Consider the following 25,698-nt stretch of genomic DNA (forward strand, 5'->3'; position numbering starts at 1 on the left):
AATTTTTTCCTTAAATTTGTACAAAAACAAACAACTTTTCCTTTGAACACTTTTTTGTACAACAAAAAACCAAAGTTATGAATTTTTTTTTTTTGCAAACAAAGTGCAAAAATTGAGATTTATAGTGAGTGAAGCATTAGCCGAAACATAAAAAACATTAAAAACATGTCAAAACTTCACTTTTTTTCTTTTAGATCCAATTTAGGTAAATATACAAAATTAGGAACAAAAAAGAACTCAAAATATCCGAAAATTTTGCTGTTTTTGAATTTTTTCGTAATATTTGTTTTTTACATTCTCATCAAAATGAGAAAGTATTGGATTTGTGCGATTTTGAGAAATTTCTAATTTTGATATCTTTACGTTTCATGACCCCCTGATTCCAAAAATGGTTTTTAGAGAGGTGTCTGTCTGTCTGTCTGTCTGTCTGTCGAAAAATTTTGTCTCGACGATAACTCGAATAAATTTAAACGAATCGTCTTGCAATTTGGGGTGCTTTTTTAGTCCATTAAAATAAAGCCTGAGTTCGTTGGCCAGCTCATTTCGTCAAAAAACCACAAAAATACAAAACTTTTAAATTTCAAAATTTTGTATTTTTTTCCAATTTTCAAAAAATATTTTTTTCTAATTTTTTCCTTAAATTTGTACAAAAACAAACAACTTTTCCTTTAAACACTTTTTTGACAACAAAAAACAAAAAAGTTATGATTTTTTTAAAATTTTGAAATTTTCAAATTTTGGATTTTTGACAATTTTTAAAAAAAAAAAAATTTTTTAATTTTTTTCCTTAAATTTTGTACAAAAACAACAAGCTTTCTTTGAACACTTTTTTGTACAACAAAAAACAAAAAAGTATGAATTTTTTTTTTCCAAAAAAGTGCAAAAAATTGGATTTATAGTGAGTGAAGCATTAGCCGAAACATTAAAAAACATTTAAAACATGTCCAAAACTTTCACTTTTTTCTTTTAGATGCCAAATTTAGGTAAATATACAAAATTAGGAACAAAAAAGAACTCAAAATATCCGAAAATTTTGCTGTTTTTGAATTTTTTCGTAATATTTGTTTTTTACATTCTCATCAAAAATGAGAAAGTATTGGATTTGTGCGATTTTGAGAAATTTCTAATTTTGATAAATCTTTACGTTTCATGACCCCCTGATTCCAAAAAAATGGTTTTTTAGAGAAGTGTCTGTCTGTCTGTCTGTCTGTCTGTCTGTAGAAAATTTTGTCTCGACGATAACTCGAATAAATTTTAACGAATCGTCTTGCAATTTGGGGTGCGTTTTTAGTCCATTAAAATAAAGCCTGAGTTCGTTGGACAGCTCATTTCGTCAAAAAACCACAAAATACAAAACTTTTAAATTTTCAAAAATTTTGTATTTTTTCCAATTTTCAAAAAAATATTTTTTTCTAATTTTTTCCTTAAATTTTGTACAAAAAACAAACAACTTTTCCTTTAAACACTTTTTTGTACAACAAAAAACAAAAAAGTTATGAATTTTTTTAAAATTTTGAAATTTTCAAAATTTTGGATTTTTGACAATTTTTAAAAAAAAAAATTTTTTTAATTTTTTTCCTTAAATTTTGTACAAAAACAAACAACTTTTCCTTTGAACACTTTTTTTGTACAACAAAAAACAAAAAAGTTATGAATTTTTTTTTTCCAAAAAAGTGCAAAAAATTGAGATTTATAGTGAGTGAAGCATTAGCCGAAACATTAAAAAACATTAAAAACATGTCAAAACTTTCACTTTTTTCTTTTAGATGCCAAATTTAGGTAAATATACAAAATTAGGAACAAAAAAGAACTCAAAATATCCGAAAATTTTGCTGTTTTTGAATTTTTTCGTAATATTTGTTTTTTACATTCTCATCAAAAATGAGAAAGTATTGGATTTGTGCGATTTTGAGAAATTTCTAATTTGATAAATCTTTACGTTTCATGACCCCCTGATTCCAAAAAAATGGTTTTTAGAGAAGTGTCTGTCTGTCTGTCTGTCTGTCTGTAGAAAATTTTGTCTCGACGATAACTCGAATAAATTTTAACGAATCGTCTTGCAATTTGGGGTGCTTTTTTAGTCCATTAAAATAAAGCCTGAGTTCGTTGGACAGCTCATTTCGTCAAAAAACCACAAAAATACAAAACTTTTAAATTTTCAAAATTTTGTATTTTTTCCAATTTTCAAAAAAATATTTTTTTCTAATTTTTTCCTTAAATTTTGTACAAAAACAAACAACTTTTCCTTTAAACACTTTTTTGTACAACAAAAAACAAAAAAGTTATGAATTTTTTTTAAAATTTTGAAATTTTCAAAATTTTGGATTTTTGACAATTTTTAAAAAAAAAATTTTTTTAATTTTTTTCCTTAAATTTTGTACAAAAACAAACAACTTTTCCTTTGAACACTTTTTTGTACAACAAAAAACAAAAAAGTTATGAATTTTTTTTTCCAAAAAAGTGCAAAAAATAAAATTGAGATTTATAGTGAGTGAAGCATTAGCCGAAACATTAAAAAACATTAAAAACATGTCAAAACTTTCACTTTTTCTTTTAGATGCCAAATTTAGGTAAATATACAAAATTAGGAACAAAAAAGAACTCAAAATATCCGAAAATTTTGCTGTTTTTGAATTTTTCGTAATATTTGTTTTTTACATTCTCATCAAAATGAGAAAGTATTGGATTTGTGCGATTTTGAGAAATTTCTAATTTTGATAAATCTTTACGTTTCATGACCCCCTGATTCCAAAAAAATGGTTTTTAGAGAAGTGTCTGTCTGTCTGTCTGTCTGTCTGTAGAAAATTTTGTCTCGACGATAACTCGAATAAATTTTAACGAATCGTCTTGCAATTTGGGGTGCTTTTTTAGTCCATTAAATAAAGCCTGAGTTCGTTGGACAGCTCATTTCGTCAAAAAACCACAAAAATACAAAACTTTTAAATTTTCAAAATTTTGTATTTTTTCCAATTTTCAAAAAAATATTTTTTTCTAATTTTTTCCTTAAATTTTGTACAAAAACAAACAACTTTTCCTTTAAACACTTTTTTGTACAACAAAAAACAAAAAAGTTATGAATTTTTTTAAAATTTTGAAATTTTCAAAATTTTGGATTTTTGACAATTTTTAAAAAAAAAAATTTTTTTAATTTTTTTCCTTAAATTTTGTACAAAAACAAACAACTTTTCCTTTGAACACTTTTTTGTACAACAAAAAACAAAAAAGTTATGAATTTTTTTTTCCAAAAAAGTGCAAAAAATTGAGATTTATAGTGAGTGAAGCATTAGCCGAAACATTAAAAAACATTAAAAACATGTCAAAACTTTCACTTTTTTCTTTTAGATGCCAAATTTAGGTAAATATACAAAATTAGGAACAAAAAAGAACTCAAAATATCCGAAAATTTTGCTGTTTTTGAATTTTTTCGTAATATTTGTTTTTTACATTCTCATCAAAAATGAGAAAGTATTGGATTTGTGCGATTTTGAGAAATTTCTAATTTTGATAAATCTTTACGTTTCATGACCCCCTGATTCCAAAAAAATGGTTTTTAGAGAAGTGTCTGTCTGTCTGTCTGTCTGTCTGTAGAAAATTTTGTCTCGACGATAACTCGAATAAATTTTAACGAATCGTCTTGCAATTTGGGGTGCTTTTTTAGTCCATTAAAATAAAGCCTGAGTTCGTTGGACAGCTCATTTCGTCAAAAAACCACAAAAATACAAAACTTTTAAATTTTCAAAATTTTGTATTTTTTCCAATTTTCAAAAAAATATTTTTTTCTAATTTTTTCCTTAAATTTTGTACAAAAACAAACAACTTTTCCTTTAAACACTTTTTTGTACAACAAAAAACAAAAAAGTTATGAATTTTTTTAAAATTTTGAAATTTTCAAAATTTTGGATTTTTGACAATTTTTAAAAAAAAAAATTTTTTTAATTTTTTTCCTTAAATTTTGTACAAAAACAAACAACTTTTCCTTTGAACACTTTTTTGTACAACAAAAAACAAAAAAGTTATGAATTTTTTTTTCCAAAAAAGTGCAAAAAATTGAGATTTATAGTGAGTGAAGCATTAGCCGAAACATTAAAAAACATTAAAAACATGTCAAAACTTTCACTTTTTTCTTTTAGATGCCAAATTTAGGTAAATATACAAAATTAGGAACAAAAAAGAACTCAAAATATCCGAAAATTTTGCTGTTTTTGAATTTTTTCGTAATATTTGTTTTTTACATTCTCATCAAAAATGAGAAAGTATTGGATTTGTGCGATTTTGAGAAATTTCTAATTTTGATAAATCTTTACGTTTCATGACCCCCTGATTCCAAAAAAATGGTTTTTAGAGAAGTGTCTGTCTGTCTGTCTGTCTGTCTGTAGAAAATTTTGTCTCGACGATAACTCGAATAAATTTTAACGAATCGTCTTGCAATTTGGGGTGCTTTTTTAGTCCATTAAAATAAAGCCTGAGTTCGTTGGACAGCTCATTTCGTCAAAAAACCACAAAAATACAAAACTTTTAAATTTTCAAAATTTTGTATTTTTTCCAATTTTCAAAAAAATATTTTTTTCTAATTTTTTCCTTAAATTTTGTACAAAAACAAACAACTTTTCCTTTAAACACTTTTTTGTACAACAAAAAACAAAAAAGTTATGAATTTTTTTAAAATTTTGAAATTTTCAAAATTTTGGATTTTTGACAATTTTTAAAAAAAAAAATTTTTTTAATTTTTTTCCTTAAATTTTGTACAAAAACAAACAACTTTTCCTTTGAACACTTTTTTGTACAACAAAAAACAAAAAAGTTATGAATTTTTTTTTCCAAAAAAGTGCAAAAAATTGAGATTTATAGTGAGTGAAGCATTAGCCGAAACATTAAAAAACATTAAAAACATGTCAAAACTTTCACTTTTTTCTTTTAGATGCCAAATTTAGGTAAATATACAAAATTAGGAACAAAAAAGAACTCAAAATATCCGAAAATTTTGCTGTTTTTGAATTTTTTCGTAATATTTGTTTTTTACATTCTCATCAAAAATGAGAAAGTATTGGATTTGTGCGATTTTGAGAAATTTCTAATTTTGATAAATCTTTACGTTTCATGACCCCCTGATTCCAAAAAAATGGTTTTTAGAGAAGTGTCTGTCTGTCTGTCTGTCTGTCTGTAGAAAATTTTGTCTCGACGATAACTCGAATAAATTTTAACGAATCGTCTTGCAATTTGGGGTGCTTTTTTAGTCCATTAAAATAAAGCCTGAGTTCGTTGGACAGCTCATTTCGTCAAAAAACCACAAAAATACAAAACTTTTAAATTTTCAAAATTTTGTATTTTTTCCAATTTTCAAAAAAATATTTTTTTCTAATTTTTTCCTTAAATTTTGTACAAAAACAAACAACTTTTCCTTTAAACACTTTTTTGTACAACAAAAAACAAAAAAGTTATGAATTTTTTTAAAATTTTGAAATTTTCAAAATTTTGGATTTTTGACAATTTTTAAAAAAAAAAATTTTTTTAATTTTTTTCCTTAAATTTTGTACAAAAACAAACAACTTTTCCTTTGAACACTTTTTTGTACAACAAAAAACAAAAAAGTTATGAATTTTTTTTTCCAAAAAAGTGCAAAAAATTGAGATTTATAGTGAGTGAAGCATTAGCCGAAACATTAAAAAACATTAAAAACATGTCAAAACTTTCACTTTTTTCTTTTAGATGCCAAATTTAGGTAAATATACAAAATTAGGAACAAAAAAGAACTCAAAATATCCGAAAATTTTGCTGTTTTTGAATTTTTTCGTAATATTTGTTTTTTACATTCTCATCAAAAATGAGAAAGTATTGGATTTGTGCGATTTTGAGAAATTTCTAATTTTGATAAATCTTTACGTTTCATGACCCCCTGATTCCAAAAAAATGGTTTTTAGAGAAGTGTCTGTCTGTCTGTCTGTCTGTCTGTAGAAAATTTTGTCTCGACGATAACTCGAATAAATTTTAACGAATCGTCTTGCAATTTGGGGTGCTTTTTTAGTCCATTAAAATAAAGCCTGAGTTCGTTGGACAGCTCATTTCGTCAAAAAACCACAAAAATACAAAACTTTTAAATTTTCAAAATTTTGTATTTTTTCCAATTTTCAAAAAAATATTTTTTTCTAATTTTTTCCTTAAATTTTGTACAAAAACAAACAACTTTTCCTTTAAACACTTTTTTGTACAACAAAAACAAAAAAGTTATGAATTTTTTTAAAATTTTGAAATTTTCAAAATTTTGGATTTTTGACATTTTTAAAAAAAAAAATTTTTTTAATTTTTTTCCTTAAATTTTGTACAAAAACAAACAACTTTTCCTTTGAACACTTTTTTGTACAACAAAAAACAAAAAAGTTATGAATTTTTTTTTCCAAAAAAGTGCAAAAAATTGAGATTTATAGTGAGTGAAGCATTAGCCGAAACATTAAAAAACATTAAAAACATGTCAAAACTTTCACTTTTTTCTTTTAGATGCCAAATTTAGGTAAATATACAAAATTAGGAACAAAAAAGAACTCAAAATATCCGAAAATTTTGCTGTTTTTGAATTTTTTCGTAATATTTGTTTTTTACATTCTCATCAAAAATGAGAAAGTATTGGATTTGTGCGATTTTGAGAAATTTCTAATTTTGATAAATCTTTACGTTTCATGACCCCCTGATTCCAAAAAAATGGTTTTTAGAGAAGTGTCTGTCTGTCTGTCTGTCTGTCTGTAGAAAATTTTGTCTCGACGATAACTCGAATAAATTTTAACGAATCGTCTTGCAATTTGGGGTGCTTTTTTAGTCCATTAAAATAAAGCCTGAGTTCGTTGGACAGCTCATTTCGTCAAAAAACCACAAAAATACAAAACTTTTAAATTTTCAAAATTTTGTATTTTTTCCAATTTTCAAAAAAATATTTTTTTCTAATTTTTTCCTTAAATTTTGTACAAAAACAAACAACTTTTCCTTTAAACACTTTTTTGTACAACAAAAAACAAAAAAGTTATGAATTTTTTTAAAATTTTGAAATTTTCAAAATTTTGGATTTTTGACAATTTTTAAAAAAAAAAATTTTTTTAATTTTTTTCCTTAAATTTTGTACAAAAACAAACAACTTTTCCTTTGAACACTTTTTTGTACAACAAAAAACAAAAAAGTTATGAATTTTTTTTTCCAAAAAAGTGCAAAAAATTGAGATTTATAGTGAGTGAAGCATTAGCCGAAACATTAAAAAACATTAAAAACATGTCAAAACTTTCACTTTTTTCTTTTAGATGCCAAATTTAGGTAAATATACAAAATTAGGAACAAAAAAGAACTCAAAATATCCGAAAATTTTGCTGTTTTTGAATTTTTTCGTAATATTTGTTTTTTACATTCTCATCAAAAATGAGAAAGTATTGGATTTGTGCGATTTTGAGAAATTTCTAATTTTGATAAATCTTTACGTTTCATGACCCCCTGATTCCAAAAAAATGGTTTTTAGAGAAGTGTCTGTCTGTCTGTCTGTCTGTCTGTAGAAAATTTTGTCTCGACGATAACTCGAATAAATTTTAACGAATCGTCTTGCAATTTGGGGTGCTTTTTTAGTCCATTAAAATAAAGCCTGAGTTCGTTGGACAGCTCATTTCGTCAAAAAACCACAAAAATACAAAACTTTTAAATTTTCAAAATTTTGTATTTTTTCCAATTTTCAAAAAAATATTTTTTTCTAATTTTTTCCTTAAATTTTGTACAAAAACAAACAACTTTTCCTTTAAACACTTTTTTGTACAACAAAAAACAAAAAAGTTATGAATTTTTTTAAAATTTTGAAATTTTCAAAATTTTGGATTTTTGACAATTTTTAAAAAAAAAAATTTTTTTAATTTTTTTCCTTAAATTTTGTACAAAAACAAACAACTTTTCCTTTGAACACTTTTTTGTACAACAAAAAACAAAAAAGTTATGAATTTTTTTTTCCAAAAAAGTGCAAAAAATTGAGATTTATAGTGAGTGAAGCATTAGCCGAAACATTAAAAAACATTAAAAACATGTCAAAACTTTCACTTTTTTCTTTTAGATGCCAAATTTAGGTAAATATACAAAATTAGGAACAAAAAAGAACTCAAAATATCCGAAAATTTTGCTGTTTTTGAATTTTTTCGTAATATTTGTTTTTTACATTCTCATCAAAAATGAGAAAGTATTGGATTTGTGCGATTTTGAGAAATTTCTAATTTTGATAAATCTTTACGTTTCATGACCCCCTGATTCCAAAAAAATGGTTTTTAGAGAAGTGTCTGTCTGTCTGTCTGTCTGTCTGTAGAAAATTTTGTCTCGACGATAACTCGAATAAATTTTAACGAATCGTCTTGCAATTTGGGGTGCTTTTTTAGTCCATTAAAATAAAGCCTGAGTTCGTTGGACAGCTCATTTCGTCAAAAAACCACAAAAATACAAAACTTTTAAATTTTCAAAATTTTGTATTTTTTCCAATTTTCAAAAAAATATTTTTTTCTAATTTTTTCCTTAAATTTTGTACAAAAACAAACAACTTTTCCTTTAAACACTTTTTTGTACAACAAAAAACAAAAAAGTTATGAATTTTTTTAAAATTTTGAAATTTTCAAAATTTTGGATTTTTGACAATTTTAAAAAAAAAAAATTTTTTTAATTTTTTTCCTTAAATTTTGTACAAAAACAAACAACTTTTCCTTTGAACACTTTTTTGTACAACAAAAAACAAAAAAGTTATGAATTTTTTTTTCCAAAAAAGTGCAAAAAATTGAGATTTATAGTGAGTGAAGCATTAGCCGAAACATTAAAAAACATTAAAAACATGTCAAAACTTTCACTTTTTTCTTTTAGATGCCAAATTTAGGTAAATATACAAAATTAGGAACAAAAAAGAACTCAAAATATCCGAAAATTTTGCTGTTTTTGAATTTTTTCGTAATATTTGTTTTTTACATTCTCATCAAAAATGAGAAAGTATTGGATTTGTGCGATTTTGAGAAATTTCTAATTTTGATAAATCTTTACGTTTCATGACCCCCTGATTCCAAAAAAATGGTTTTTAGAGAAGTGTCTGTCTGTCTGTCTGTCTGTCTGTAGAAAATTTTGTCTCGACGATAACTCGAATAAATTTTAACGAATCGTCTTGCAATTTGGGGTGCTTTTTTAGTCCATTAAAATAAAGCCTGAGTTCGTTGGACAGCTCATTTCGTCAAAAAACCACAAAAATACAAAACTTTTAAATTTTCAAAATTTTGTATTTTTTCCAATTTTCAAAAAAATATTTTTTTCTAATTTTTTCCTTAAATTTTGTACAAAAACAAACAACTTTTCCTTTAAACACTTTTTTGTACAACAAAAAACAAAAAAGTTATGAATTTTTTTAAAATTTTGAAATTTTCAAAATTTTGGATTTTTGACAATTTTTAAAAAAAAAAATTTTTTTAATTTTTTTCCTTAAATTTTGTACAAAAACAAACAACTTTTCCTTTGAACACTTTTTTGTACAACAAAAAACAAAAAAGTTATGAATTTTTTTTTCCAAAAAAGTGCAAAAAATTGAGATTTATAGTGAGTGAAGCATTAGCCGAAACATTAAAAAACATTAAAAACATGTCAAAACTTTCACTTTTTTCTTTTAGATGCCAAATTTAGGTAAATATACAAAATTAGGAACAAAAAAGAACTCAAAATATCCGAAAATTTTGCTGTTTTTGAATTTTTTCGTAATATTTGTTTTTTACATTCTCATCAAAAATGAGAAAGTATTGGATTTGTGCGATTTTGAGAAATTTCTAATTTTGATAAATCTTTACGTTTCATGACCCCCTGATTCCAAAAAAATGGTTTTTAGAGAAGTGTCTGTCTGTCTGTCTGTCTGTCTGTAGAAAATTTTGTCTCGACGATAACTCGAATAAATTTTAACGAATCGTCTTGCAATTTGGGGTGCTTTTTTAGTCCATTAAAATAAAGCCTGAGTTCGTTGGACAGCTCATTTCGTCAAAAAACCACAAAAATACAAAACTTTTAAATTTTCAAAATTTTGTATTTTTTCCAATTTTCAAAAAAATATTTTTTTCTAATTTTTTCCTTAAATTTTGTACAAAAACAAACAACTTTTCCTTTAAACACTTTTTTGTACAACAAAAAACAAAAAAGTTATGAATTTTTTTAAAATTTTGAAATTTTCAAAATTTTGGATTTTTGACAATTTTTTAAAAAAAAAATTTTTTTAATTTTTTTCCTTAAATTTTGTACAAAAACAAACAACTTTTCCTTTGAACACTTTTTTGTACAACAAAAAACAAAAAAGTTATGAATTTTTTTTTCCAAAAAAGTGCAAAAAATTGAGATTTATAGTGAGTGAAGCATTAGCCGAAACATTAAAAAACATTAAAAACATGTCAAAACTTTCACTTTTTTCTTTTAGATGCCAAATTTAGGTAAATATACAAAATTAGGAACAAAAAAGAACTCAAAATATCCGAAAATTTTGCTGTTTTTGAATTTTTTCGTAATATTTGTTTTTTACATTCTCATCAAAAATGAGAAAGTATTGGATTTGTGCGATTTTGAGAAATTTCTAATTTTGATAAATCTTTACGTTTCATGACCCCCTGATTCCAAAAAAATGGTTTTTAGAGAAGTGTCTGTCTGTCTGTCTGTCTGTCTGTAGAAAATTTTGTCTCGACGATAACTCGAATAAATTTTAACGAATCGTCTTGCAATTTGGGGTGCTTTTTTAGTCCATTAAAATAAAGCCTGAGTTCGTTGGACAGCTCATTTCGTCAAAAAACCACAAAAATACAAAACTTTTAAATTTTCAAAATTTTGTATTTTTTCCAATTTTCAAAAAAATATTTTTTTCTAATTTTTTCCTTAAATTTTGTACAAAAACAAACAACTTTTCCTTTAAACACTTTTTTGTACAACAAAAAACAAAAAAGTTATGAATTTTTTTAAAATTTTGAAATTTTCAAAATTTTGGATTTTTGACAATTTTTAAAAAAAAAAATTTTTTTAATTTTTTTCCTTAAATTTTGTACAAAAACAAACAACTTTTCCTTTGAACACTTTTTTGTACAACAAAAAACAAAAAAGTTATGAATTTTTTTTTCCAAAAAAGTGCAAAAAATTGAGATTTATAGTGAGTGAAGCATTAGCCGAAACATTAAAAAACATTAAAAACATGTCAAAACTTTCACTTTTTTCTTTTAGATGCCAAATTTAGGTAAATATACAAAATTAGGAACAAAAAAGAACTCAAAATATCCGAAAATTTTGCTGTTTTTGAATTTTTTCGTAATATTTGTTTTTTACATTCTCATCAAAAATGAGAAAGTATTGGATTTGTGCGATTTTGAGAAATTTCTAATTTTGATAAATCTTTACGTTTCATGACCCCCTGATTCCAAAAAAATGGTTTTTAGAGAAGTGTCTGTCTGTCTGTCTGTCTGTAGAAAATTTTGTCTCGACGATAACTCGAATAAATTTTAACGAATCGTCTTGCAATTTGGGGTGCTTTTTTAGTCCATTAAAATAAAGCCTGAGTTCGTTGGACAGCTCATTTCGTCAAAAAACCACAAAAATACAAAACTTTTAAATTTTCAAAATTTTGTATTTTTTCCAATTTTCAAAAAAATATTTTTTTCTAATTTTTTCCTTAAATTTTGTACAAAAACAAACAACTTTTCCTTTAAACACTTTTTTGTACAACAAAAAACAAAAAAGTTATGAATTTTTTTAAAATTTTGAAATTTTCAAAATTTTGGATTTTTGACAATTTTTAAAAAAAAAAATTTTTTTAATTTTTTTCCTTAAATTTTGTACAAAAACAAACAACTTTTCCTTTGAACACTTTTTTGTACAACAAAAAACAAAAAAGTTATGAATTTTTTTTTCCAAAAAAGTGCAAAAAATTGAGATTTATAGTGAGTGAAGCATTAGCCGAAACATTAAAAAACATTAAAAACATGTCAAAACTTTCACTTTTTTCTTTTAGATGCCAAATTTAGGTAAATATACAAAATTAGGAACAAAAAAGAACTCAAAATATCCGAAAATTTTGCTGTTTTTGAATTTTTTCGTAATATTTGTTTTTTACATTCTCATCAAAAATGAGAAAGTATTGGATTTGTGCGATTTTGAGAAATTTCTAATTTTGATAAATCTTTACGTTTCATGACCCCCTGATTCCAAAAAAATGGTTTTTAGAGAAGTGTCTGTCTGTCTGTCTGTCTGTCTGTAGAAAATTTTGTCTCGACGATAACTCGAATAAATTTTAATGAATCGACTTGCAATTTGGGGTGCTTTCTTAGTCCATTAAAATGAAGCCTGAGTTCGTTGGACAGCTCATTTCGTCAAAAAACGACAAAAATATAAAACTTTCAAATTTTCAAAATTTCGTATTTTTTCGAATTTTCAAAAAAATATTTTTTTCCAATTTTTTCCTTAAAATTTGTACAAAAACAAACAACTTTTCCTTTAGACACTTTTTTGAATAACAAAAAACAAAAAAGTTATGAATTTTTTTGAAATTTTGAAGTTTTCAAAATTTTGGATTTTTTACAATTTAAAAAAAAAAAATTTTTTTTATTTTTCTTCTTAAATTTTGAATAAAAACAAACAATTTTTCCTTTAGATACTTTTTTGTACAACAAAAAACAAAAAAGTTATAAATTTTTTTCCCAAAAAAGTGCAAAAAATTGAGATTTATAGTGAGTGAAGCATTAGCCGAAACATTAAAAAAAGTTAAAAACATGTCAAAACTTTCATTTTTTTCTTTTAGATGCCAAATTTAGGTAAATATACAAAATTAGGAAGAAAAAAGAACTCAAAATATCCGAAAATTTTGCTGTTTTTGAATTTTTTCGTAATATTTGTTTTCTACATTCTCATCAAAAATGAGAAAGTCTTGGATTTGTGCGATTTTGAGCAATGTCTAATTTTGCTAAATCTTTACGTTTCATGACCCCCTGATTCCAAAAAAATGGTTTTTAGAAAAGTGTCTGTCCGTCTGTCTGTCTGTCTGTCTGTCTGTCTGTCGTCTGTCTGTAGAAAAATTTGTCGCCACGATAACTCGAATAAATTTTTATGAATCGTCTTGCAATTTGGCACACTTTTTTAGTCCATAAAAATGAAGCCTGAGTTCGTTGGGCAGCCCATTTCGTCAAAAAACAACAAAAATACAAAATTTTGAAATTTTCAAAATTTTGTATTTTTTACAATTTTCAAAAAAATATTTTTTTTAAATTTTTTCCTTAAATTTGGTGCAAAAACAAACAACTTTTCCTTTAGACACTTTTCAGTACAACAAAAAACAAAAAAGTTATGAATTTTTTTTTTTTTTTTTAAGTTTTTGGGCCAGATTTAGCCAAACGGTTTATCTAGAATTAAAAAATTTTATTTTCATATCAAAATATTTTTTTTTTGTCTCTCAACATTGTTTAGAAATATTGCTTTACATATTACTCAGAAATTTTTTTTTTAAAGTTATTAAAAATTTAATTTTTTAGTATTTCTAAATTAAACAAATTTTTTTTCAGTTCTGGTTAACCGATATAAAATTCGAAATATGATTTTTTCATTTTCAATTGCACTATTTGAATATATTTTTTGTTTTTAATCATTTTTACATTATTATCACATGAGAAAGTATTAGTTTTGGTCGAAAATTGACTTTCGCTAATTTCTTGAAATCTCGACGTTTTGGGGTCCCCTGAGTCTGTTAAACATGGTCTAGAAAAAGTGTCTGTCTGTATGTCTGTCTTCGTGTCTGTCTGTAGACACAATGGTGTCCCTACGATAACTCTTGAAAAACTTATTGCATCAACTTGCAACTTTGCATGCACAAAGTTACTGTTAAAATACAGATCGAGTTCGTTAGCCAGCCATTTTCGTCGAAAACTACACAAACTACAGTAGTTTCAAAATTTTGAAAATTCAATTTTTTCAAATTTCAATATTTTTAATTTTATATTACTTTCGATTAGAAAAATACAAACAACTTTTCTCTACAACATTTTTTCATAAAAAATTAATTTTTTTTTAAGTTTTTGGGTCAGGCGAGGTCAACTGGGTTAAAAAAATTTTATTGGTTTTCTAAAATGTTATAACTAAAATATATTCATAAAAGATATAACATTTTAGAAAATCAATGAAATTTTTTTAATACAGTTGCGCTGGTGTGACCCCTTTTTACATTTCAATTTTTGGTCCTATCTTGTTGGAAATGGTTTTTTACATTCTCATCACATATGAGAAAGTAATATACCAGAGTAACTTTTCTAGGAGATAAACACTTAATTAAAACAAAAATGTCTGAGTAAGTAAACAAAGAGTGAAAAGTTAGTCATTACGCTCCGGTCTACACTACACAAAAAATTTGATACTAATTCTTTAAAAATATTTTAGCTGCTTCTGCAAATCATGTTTTTACTAAGAGAGTTAGTATAATTAAAAATAACTTTACAATTTTAATCATCAAGACCAAAAATATACATTTAAATTCACATAATATCGCAATCATCAGCAAACTAAAACATGTGATGAGAATGTAATCCTTAAAGTCGTAGTAACTTTAAGAAAAAAAAATGTTTTATAAAACATATAATAGGAAACAAGAAAACAAATAATGCACAACAATTGCAGACCCCTGCGAGCGAAGCGAGCCACTTGCGCGCGAAGCGCGCAACAACACACGGAGCGCGAAGCGCGACGTGCGAAATAATCGCCGGAGCGCGAAGCGCGACGATCAATATTCGCGCGCCCCGAGGCGCGCTGAAACTTGCGAGCGAAGCGAGCCCCCGCGCGAAGCGCGGATGAGAATGTGTCCGCGCTTGCGCGGACAGATTTTTTTTAAGAATAATTGCATTTTTTAAGGAATTCCCCTAAAATTGTACTAAAAATAGTTGAAATTCTGCTATGAGTAAATTTTTGCGAAGAATTTTATAAACACTTTTTAAATAAATAAATTCCAGTAAACTTTTTATTACTTATGAAAATAATTGAATGTTTGCGTAGAATTTAAACAAAAATTTTTTTAAATAATTTTTTTTTTATGAAATTATTAGATATTGGAAATCATTAAATTCTGAAAAAATTTTGAAAATACAGGTAAACCTCGCTACGGCGGAAACTCGCCAGGTAGAAGTAGAAGGGATTATATCAGTGAGAGTTGTGACTGCGTTAGTGCCATGAAATTCAGGGCTGAAAAGTTTCGAATTGTAATTTTTATATGGATGTTTTTTTATTTAAATTATTTAATTTATATTTGATTTATAATTTTTGTTTATTTTGTGATATATTTTATATATTATAAAAAATAAACATGAAAAATAATAAAATAAATAGAATAACAAATTAAAGTAATTTAAAAAAAATTATTATATTTAAAATTCATCGCAAAAATTAAATTATTTTTTATAAATAATAAAATTCTCCTGAGGAATTCAATTACTTTCAAAATTTTCAATTATAGCTATTAAAGAAACTCCATTATTTTAAAAAAGTTTAAAGATATTCTTCAAAAGAATTTAATTAAGATTTTTATAAATTTTAATTAAATTTTTTGCGAGAATTCGATTATTTTCATAAATAATAAAATTCTTCGAAGGAATTCAATTGTTCTCAAATTTTTTGACAAAATTCTTTGCAAGAATTCAATGATTTTTAGTACATATTTTTAAATAAGGTAATTAATAAATTATCATAACTTCTATTTCATATTTAAAGATCATATGATTGATCATATGATCCCTGATTATTTTGAGAAATTTAATTAGAATTGTATTGAGAATAATTTAATTCTTGTTATTAAAATTTTTGAAAATAAGTTTTTCAGAAATTCAATAAAAATTGTATATAAAAAGTAATTGAATTCCTAAAAAGAATGTTATCATTTATGAAAATAATTAAATGTTTGCGTAGAATTTTATCAAAATTTTATTAAAAAAGTAGATTTTAAAAATCATTGAATTGAGGAAAATTTTTGAAAATAATTGTAATTTTCCCAAGAATTTGATTAAAATTTTTGGAAATAATTAAACTTCGGAGAAGAATTTAATTATTTATAAAGATAATTGAAATTTTGACGAGAATATTTAAAAATTTTTGAACATAATTGAATTTCTGCAATTATTTGTATAAATTCTCCAAAATTCAATTTTAGTTTTCTTAACTAAAAATTTTCTAGAAATTCATTATTTTTAGTATTAAAATTTTTAAAAATAATTGAATTCTTGTGAAAATTTTTATTATTTATGAAAATAACTGAATTTTGCAAAAAATTTTATTTAAATTCTTGAACATAATTTAATTTCTACGAAGAATATTGTTATTTATCAAGGTGATTAAATTCTTTTGAAGAATTGCGTTAAAACTTTTGAAATAATTAAGTATATTTTAAAAGAATCAACTAATTTCAAAAGAATTGAAATTAAAATTTTTCAAAAAAAATTAGTTCTTTTTCTTCAAAAAAATTAATTTAAATTATTAATTTAAAATATGAATAAATCAGATTTTCAAAGGATTGAATTTGAAACCTTTTCAAAATTCAATTATTTCTAAGAATTGCTATTATTTGTAACTTATCCAAAATTAAATTATTATTTTGGAGTTTTTACCTGAAGTTCTTCTATAAATTAATTATCTTTAATAATTAATTAAATATGTTAAAATAAAACTAATTTCAAAACAATTTAAATTATTAATATTTTTCAAAAATTTACGTTTTTTAAAATATCTGATTAAATTTATTTAAAATTTTAATTTTCTAAAATTTTAAATTGAAACCTTTTGAAATTCATTTATTTATGAAAATTGTAAACGCAAGTTTATTAAAATTCAAATAATTTTGAGATATTGAAGTAAAATTATTCATTAAATAATTTCCAAGTAATAATTTTATGATAGTTTTTCAGGAATTAAGTTATTTAAAATAAATTATTGTCAAGAATAGAAAAAATTGAAAGTTTTGTATTTGAATTCGTGGTATGTAATTTCATAGTTCATGAGGCAAACAAAAATGACACAAAAATTCAGAATTTTGTTATGAATTCTAAAAATTTAATTTTTTTCCAATTCCTTTTAATAAAATTCCCCGACTTCTCCCTGATTTCCCTGACCAGTAAAAACCCTGAATTTCTTTAGAAAATAATAATAATTTAATATATTTTTCCTTTGCTGATTATAGTTTTGATCAAGGACCACCTGACAGTGTGACTCAACTTTGTCATTTCGAATGGACAGCTCAGGACGATTTAGTTGCAAAAGTCGACATCGAACAGGTTCCTTATTTCAACGCTCCAATTTATTTGGAAAACAAACAACAAATTGGCAAAATTGACGAAATTTTTGGAAACATTAGAAATTTTTATGTCTCTATTAAATTATCAGACAATATGAAAGCGTCAAGTTTCGAAAAAGATGCTCAGGTATTATTATCAATATTAATATCAATGAATTATTGATTTAATTTAATTAGAACATTTTGAATAAAATATTTGTTTTCTCTTTTCAGTTCTTTATTGATCCGGCGAAACTTTTACCACTTCAGAGATTTCTTCCCAAGCCTCCAGGTTCAGTTCAAAAGAGAGGAGGCCGAGGAGGTGGTGGACGAGGTGGAGGACGTGGCGGATCTTTTGGTGGTGGCCGCGGAGGCGGTGGTGGATTTAGAGGAGGACGAGGCGGATCTTTTGGTGGTGGCCGTGGAGGCGGTGGTGGATTTAGAGGAGGACGAGGAGGCGGTGGAGGTGGTGGTGGTTTCAGAGACTCCGGAAGAGGCCGAGGAGGAGGAGGTGGAAGAGGTCGATGGTAAAAACTAAAGATATTTAATTTCTTTTAAATATATCAAATAAATGATTCACGAAATCTAATGTTGTAATTGACTAAAAACGACTTTTTTCGAGACAAAACGAATTTAATCTTCTAAAAGATTATGTACAGTTGATTTAATTATAATTCAAAACAATAACTAGTTTTGTGAAATATACAAATAACGTTAAGAGAGAGAGATAGAGAGAAAAATGTATTCCATAATTTTACATCTATAATAAAGTTTTTTTTTAAATAAACTTGTTTTATACCTCGTCAAATTTTATATGTTTTCCAAGTTCCTTTTCCGCCTTCTTGAGTAATTTGTCTCTTCCTCTTTGTTTCACTCTTATATTATTTTCTATTTTGTCTTTTCTGTCACTTGTCATTTTGTCCCAGTAGGACTTTTCCTCGTCACCTGTGAATTTCCAAAGCAGAAAAAATTACAATTGTTAAATTTTTAAAACTTTAAGGAAAAATCTAAACAAAACTGTCATAAATTAGTGGCATTTAAATTAAAATTAAAAATTTTCTGTCAACAAGAACAGGGTTGTCACAAAAAGTTGATTTTATTTTTTCCTGACTTCCAGGCAGAACTTTTGACTCTCTCCCTGACCCTAAAGAATATTTTAATTCACTCTAAAAATAATTTGAAAAATGTTTGAATATCTTTTATTGTAAAATTATTCGAAACATCAATAGCTCTTTTTAAATAAATATTTAATTATTATTATTTTTACACAGGAATTGAGATTTTCAAAAATTTTAAATTTTAAATCCATTGAAATTCAATAATTTATATTAAGAATTGTTACTGTAATTTATCCAAAAATTATTCTCAAGATTTAAATTCAATTAATATCAGGGATTTTTAACTAAAGTTCTTCTCTAATTCAATTATTTTTAGTAATTTTTTAGAAAAGTTCCTTAAGAATTAAATTATTTATTTAAAGAGAAAAAAAGTTCATCTAAAATATTTCTGAAATCGACTTGTTTACAATTCAATTTCATGAAATTTCAATAATTTAAAAATTTAAAAATGAAATATTTATTCAAAAATACAACTTATTTTAGTAAATATGTTTTTAACAAATTATATTTTTTTGGACCTTAATTTTTATAAATAAGAAAACTGGTTTCATTTGTGGCCTTTGGTCCATGAAGTAAAAAATATCAAAGATTATTTATTCTTGAGGATTTTTATTAATACCACTCAAATGCATTTTCGCCATGTACATGGCTCATCAGGAACTACAATAACAAAAAAGATATCGGTCATAAAGGGAAATAATAATACAATAGTCGTATTTCAAAAAAGTGAAAAATAAAATAAAAATCAGGTAACATACCGCATATTTAAAGGGTTGGAGTTTTTACATTAGAGAAAATATATACATATTAAAAAAGGAGGCATGCTAGTGCATAACCTCACAAAACATGAAAAAAATCTGTACGTTGAATAGAAATGTCTCATAAAACAAAAGCTCCATCATAAAAACTGACACAGATCCACAGTCAAATTACATAAAAAACTTTTCCTTTGAAAACATTCTTTAAAAAAACATTTTAATATTTAAATTTCTCTTCTTCTTCTTAAATTTCTCTTCTCTGTAACCAAAATTTAAATATTAAAATGTTTTTTTAAAGAATGTTTTCAAAGGAAAAGTTTTTTATGTAATTTGACTGTGGATCTGTGTCAGTTTTTATGATGGAGCTTTTGTTTTATGAGACATTTCTATTCAACGTACAGATTTTTTTCATGTTTTGTGAGGTTATGCACTAGCATGCCTCCTTTTTTAATATGTATATATTTTCTCTAATGTAAAAACTCCAACCCTTTAAATATGCGGTATGTTACCTGATTTTTATTTTATTTTTCACTTTTTTGAAATACGACTATTGTATTATTATTTCCCTTTATGACCGATATCTTTTTTGTTATTGTAGTTCCTGATGAGCCATGTACATGGCGAAAATGCATTTGAGTGGTAATATGTTTTTAAAAAAATAACTTCATCAGAATTTTGAATCAGAAGTTTTTAAAATTCAACTTTTCTAAAACTTCAATTTAAAACTTTTTGAAATTCAATCTATATTCATAACATCAATTTAACATTCTAAAATGTAAAAATAGTGACTTATAAATAATCAAGAAAAATTAATTAATATTAATGCAAATTTTTTCGACGAATTTCATTAAAATTGAATTGAAAATAATTCAATTTTTATATAGAATTTTATTCAAATTTTTGAAAACAATTTAATTGTTTTGAAATATTTTATTCAAATTTGGTGAAACTAATTAAAATTCCTCTGAGGAATTCAATTAAAATCGTATGAAAAATAATTGAATTTTTATAAAGAGTTTTATAAAAATTTTACAAGTAATTGAATTACTTCAAGAAATTTTTGAAATTATTGAATTCTTGCAAATTTTTTTGCCGAATTTCATTAAAATTGTATTAAAAATAATTCAATTTTTATATAGAATTTTATTAAAATTTATTAAAAATAATATTGAATTCTTTGCAGAAATTTTATTAATTTTTAAAATAATTCAATTTCTGCGAAGAATTTTATTAAAACTGAATTTTCTTAAATTTCGAATCTCAAAGAATTCAAAACTTAAAGTTGTTCAAAACTTGAAGTTGATATTTGAAAATAAAAAATTTTATAATATTCATAATAAAAAATTGAATACTGCGTTCAGCGCAGAACATTTGCTAATCATTTATATTATTTATAAAAATTGAAAGCACCACTTTTATAAAATTCAATTATTTTTTGAATGTTTAGAGAAAATTATCCATAAAGCAATTTATAATTATAATAATTTTTCGATAGTTTTTCAAGAATTAAATTACATTTAAAATCTGTAAAGTTCAATTATTTGTTAGAAATAGAAAGAATTTAAAATTAAAGTAAATCTTTTCAATATTTTTAAAGACTGACTGCTGGGCAACAAAATTTAGAATTTTTTTAAGAATTCTAGAAATTGAATATTTTTTCAGTACTTTTAATAAAATTCCATGACTTTTTCCTAACGTATCGACAGTTATTTTTATTCAAATGCAACTTTCAATTGTTTAAAGTGTTGAAAAATAAATTCTTTCCGCTTCCACTAGAGTTTAAAATTGATCTTTTTCATATAAAATACGAAATTATGACATTGAACTAACGTACGATAATTTTGTTCCGATTCTTCGTTAAAAATTATTTTTTGATTTCTAATGATACCCACCTTCTAATATTGTCATTGTTCGATCGTCTCTGGTTTTTTGCGTAAAAGACTTCGCCGATTCTGACGAATCAAATCGTACAAATGCAATATTTGAACCCTCACGAATGTCAACATATTTTATCGAACTGGAAGAACTGCTTCCCTTTATTTCCATCTGGAAATTTGTTTTTAAATTAAAAATTAAACATTTACTCATGAATAATTTGAAGAGAAAAGTGAAAAGAAGAAAAGAAACTATTTTTAACTTAACTAAAGAAAGAAAATAACTCACTTTGAAATTTTGTGGATCACTGCAAGGAGATTCCATCTCTATTTGAACAATCAATCCGGGCGAGAAACTAAATCTCGGAGCATCTTTCTTTTCGGTTGTTTTTTTATTCATTTCTTCTTTCTCGGTTTTATTTCTCTCAACATTTTGCCATTGATTCCACATTGCTCGCTTCAAATGTTGTTTTAATTGTTGCATTTTCGCTTTTTGCATATCAAGATATTTATTTCTCAAACGTTTCCATTCTTTTTTCGCCATTATTTCTAGTCCCGTGTCCGGTGCTTCAATTTCATCTCTTCGCTTTGAACGCTTTCGTTTACGTTTCTTCTTTTTTTCGATAATTTCTTTATCGACAACTTTAATTGATTTTGCATCTTTATTAGTTTCCTCAGATTTTTTATCAGCTTCATTATTTTCATCAGATTTTTTCACCTTCTTGGGAACAATTTCCGTGTCGGATTGATTTTCCGTTTCTTGATCTGATACTTTTGATTCTAATTCAGGAGCTTTTCGCTTTAATTTCTTCTCTTTTTTCTGCTTCTTGTCACACTCAGTAACGATTGATTCATCATTTACGTCAGAGGGATTAATACTGTCGGTACTTTTTGTTTTTCGTTTCTTTACTTTTTTCGATTCTTTCCCTGTTGAATCGGATTGATCACTTTCATTGTTTGCGTATTTTTTCTTCTTTATTTTCGAATTTTCATCTTCGTCATTCGTTGAAGTATCCTCGGTGGAGAGGCGTTTTTTCTTTTGAGAATTATCGATTTTCTCTTCTTTGTTTTCAGTTTCCTCTGTTTTATTTTCCTTTTTTGTTATGATTTGTTTTGCGATTTCGTCATCGCAATTCTCATGTGTTGTTATACTGAGAAGAGTATTTGGAGTCGTTTCCGAAGGAAGAAGACCACCTTTTTCCTTAAATGCCTAAAACAACAAGAATTAATGAATGACATAGTTTAGAGTATAAATGTGTCAATCTAAACTTACCGTTATACATTTAAAAACATCTTTAGGTGTTTTGAATTCAACAAAAGCAAAACCCTTGATTGCTTTATTTTTATATTTTGGAATCGATATATAATCAATTTGTCCGTATTGGGAAAATATTTTTGAAATCCAATCGTGATCGGCTTCTGACGGTAATTTTTGTACGTAAATTGTACATTCATCGGAATTTTCTTTCTTACAAATGGGAGTTGTACGACAAACTTTCGTCCCATCTTCAGAAACTGACAGCATTGTTGAATCCCTTAGTGCTTTGGCTATTCTACTGACATCCGTTGTAAGTGCCGCAACTTTATTGAATTTTATGAATATATCCAAATCGATCCCTAGAAAAAGTTTAATTTTCCAAATACAAGGTTACCACAAAAATTTAATTTTGTTTTACCATGACCTTTCCCTGATTTACAGACAAAATTATAACTTTTTCCCTGACCCTAAAGAACATTCTGATTCTGATTCTGATTAGATACTCCAAAAAATGTTATATTACATTTATTGTCGAATTTCTTTAATTGTAAAATTATTCAAAAACATCAATAACTTCTTTTCAAATAAATATTTTTAATCATTATTATTTTTCGATAGGAATTAAGATTTTCAAAAATTTGATAATAATATATCATAAGAATATTGTTACTGTAACTTTTTAAAAATTATTTTCATCATTTCAATTCAATTATTATTTTCTAGGATTTTTAACTAAAATTCTTCTTTAATTCAATTATTTTTTATAACTTTTGACAAAGTTGCTTGAGGATTTTCAAATCTATTTGCTTAGAACTCAGTTTCACGACATTTCGATTATAAGAAAATTCTTCAATTAAATATAGATTAGAAAATATAAAATTCAAATTAGTTTCAAAAAAATTAGTTTGACAGAATTGTTAATTAAAATATGAAAATTTCCATTTGGAAAGATTTTAATGTGAAACATTGGCCAAATTCGAAATTATTTCAAAAAATTGATTAGTTGAAAGTATGAAAAATTAAAATTCTAAAAGATTTGAAAATAATTGAATTTCTGCAATCATTTGTATAAATTCTCTAAAATTCAATTTTTTTAGTGTTTTTAATTAAAATTCTTCTATAAATCCATTATTTTTAGTAATTAATTAAATATATAATTAACAAATTTAACTAATCTTAGAAGAATTTAACTAAAATTATGTTTAAATTAATTAAAATCTTGTAAAGAATTGTAATAAAATTTTTTTAAATAATTTAATTTCTACGAAGAATTTTATTAAATTCTGCAAAAATAATTGAATTCTTGATAAAAATTTTCAAAAATAATCTTTTCAAGGATTTAATAAAAATTTGATTGAAAATAATTTAATTTTTACGAAGAATTTAATTAAAGTCTTTAAAAAGAATTGAATTATTTTAAGAAATTTAATTAGAATTATATTGAAAATAATTAAATTCTAATTTTGTTATCAAAATTTTTGAAAATAAGTTTTTTAGGAATGCAATAAAAAATGCATTGAAAATAATTGAATTCCTATAAAGAAACTTATTATTTATGAAAATAATTAAATCTCTTAGAAGAATTTTAATGTTTATGAAAATAATGGAAATCATGCGAACAATTTAATTAACCATTTTTAAATAATTGAATTCCAGTGCAAATTTTTATTTTTTATGAAAATATTTGAATGTTTGCTTAGAATTTTATTAAATTTCTTTTTAAATAATTAAATTCTTTTGCAATATTTTATTAAAATAGTAAGTAGATATTGAAAATCATTAAATTAGGGAAAGTTTTTTGAAAACAATTGAAATTTTGAGAATAATTTTATTAAAATTTATAAATATAATTAAAATTCAGATGTGAATTTTAGAAAATTTTTAAACATAATTGAATTTCTGCGAAGATTTTTTTTTGAAAATAATCTTGCCATGAATTTAATGAAAAATGTGGAAAAATAATACATAATTGAATTCCTGTTCATTATTTGTAACTTCTCCAAATTTCAATTTTTTTTTGTGTTTTAACTAAAATTCTTCTAGAAATAAATTATTTTTAATAAATAATTAAATATATATTAAAAAGTTTAACTAATTTCAGAAGAGTTTGAATTATTAAAAATTTTCAAAATCTAAGTTCTTTACAATTTCTAATTAATTCAAAATTGAATTTTTCTAAAATCTCAAATTGAAACCTTTTGAAGTTGATCTATTTATGAAAATTGTAAACGCAACTCTTTTAAAATTCAATTAATTTTGAAATATTTAAGTTTTAATTCTTCAAGAATTAAGTTATTAAAAAAATATTGTCAGAAATAGAAATAATGGAAGGTTTTGTGTTATAATTCATGGTAATATCATAGTTTATGAAGCAAACAAAAAAGACAACAAACTTCAAAATTTTCTTATGAATTCTAAAAATTTAATTTTTTCCAGTACTTTTAATAAAAATCCCTGACTTTCCTGATGAACTCGACTTCCCCTGAATTTGATAACTTCCCTGAGCTGTGTCAACACTCAAATAATTAAACGTTAATGGATTTTGAATGTGAAAAATAAATTTTATACTTACAAGGATCTTGTGATATAAGTCTTCCTAAAAATCTGTCTTTGCTTAAATTTGCATCGCCAAAGTAAAATTCCATTTGTTTCAAAATTGATGCATGCAATTCACGATGACGTTTTCGTGGTTTTTTACGAAAAATCTCAGGTTTTTGTTCCTCAACAACGACTGGTTCTTCAATTACATTTTCCACTGGAGGTACCGGAATTGTTTCCGACGCCAACTCCATTTCTGATTCTTGCTCTTCACTCACCATTTTGGTGAATTAATTCTAAAAAGAAGAAAATGATAAATAATTCTTAGAATAAAAATCCGCATTAAATTCTCTCTCTATATTTAATCTCATTTAAAATAGAAATTCAATATTTGAAGGATTTGAAGGAAACAACATAACCTATAAGATCATTTTCTAGTTTCGAAAAATTTGCTCTTGTGTAGGTGACAATATTATTTTAATTAAAAAAAGGGTTTATAAAAGTGAAAATAATTGTAAAAATACTTACAAATTGCGATTTTTTCAAAAGAAACGCTAACTTATGTTTTACGATAGCAAAACGTTCCTCCGGCAAGTCCGTCAAAAAATGGTCAATTCTTCAAAATTACTATTAGAAAATAGCTTCACATGAAATTAACAAGATAAAAAGCAACTATAGTTTATATTTCTATTTATTTTCCCTGTTCCGTAGAACACTTATTATTTATTATATTTCAGATACAATTTAAATTGATTTTGATACTTGTCAAAATGTCAACAACGAAGTAGCCTTCGATTGTTTCGATATTTTATATCGAATGCGTTTACAACCAATCAAAAGCAGCCTACATTCAAAACTTTATCGT

The 25,698-nt window shown here is 24.6% G+C and overlaps 2 protein-coding genes across 2 annotated transcripts; one reads left to right on the top strand and one right to left on the bottom strand.

The window, feature by feature from the left end:
- Positions 1-15,117: 15,117 nt before the first annotated feature.
- Positions 15,118-18,074, top strand: LOC122504060 (H/ACA ribonucleoprotein complex subunit 1-like; the record flags this gene model as incomplete). The annotated part of the gene is made up of 3 exons (XM_043614942.1): positions 15,118-15,188; positions 17,148-17,435; positions 17,522-18,074. Coding segments are annotated over 3 exons (656 nt in total), but the record flags the coding sequence as incomplete, so codon positions are not given.
- On the bottom strand, positions 18,016-25,624 carry LOC122504082 (la-related protein 7). Its single transcript, XM_043614980.1, has 6 exons — positions 25,362-25,624; positions 24,868-25,129; positions 22,311-22,654; positions 21,327-22,247; positions 21,056-21,209; positions 18,016-18,232 (listed from the first exon to the last, which is right to left on the bottom strand). The coding sequence occupies exons 2-6, from the start codon at positions 25,112-25,114 to the stop codon at positions 18,081-18,083; spliced, it is 1,818 nt and encodes a 605-aa protein (XP_043470915.1). The 5' UTR covers positions 25,115-25,129; positions 25,362-25,624; the 3' UTR covers positions 18,016-18,080.
- Positions 25,625-25,698: the final 74 nt, after the last annotated feature.

This window comes from Leptopilina heterotoma, unplaced genomic scaffold (assembly GCF_015476425.1).
Source record: "Leptopilina heterotoma isolate Lh14 unplaced genomic scaffold, ASM1547642v1 Lhet_278, whole genome shotgun sequence".
Taxonomy (NCBI): Eukaryota; Metazoa; Arthropoda; class Insecta; order Hymenoptera; family Figitidae; genus Leptopilina; species Leptopilina heterotoma.

Bases quoted from the DNA above. Each gene is read 5' to 3' on its own strand.
- LOC122504082 (XM_043614980.1), bottom strand. From the start codon at position 25,114: ATGGTGAGTGAAGAGCAAGAATCAGAAATGGAGTTGGCGTCGGAAACA. The intron at 22,248-22,310 runs GTAAGTTTAGAT...TTGTTGTTTTAG, and splicing joins ATGTTTTTAAATGTATAACG to GCATTTAAGGAAAAAGGTGG. The intron at 18,233-21,055 runs GTGGGTATCATT...GGAAATTCACAG, and splicing joins AACAATGACAATATTAGAAG to GTGACGAGGAAAAGTCCTAC.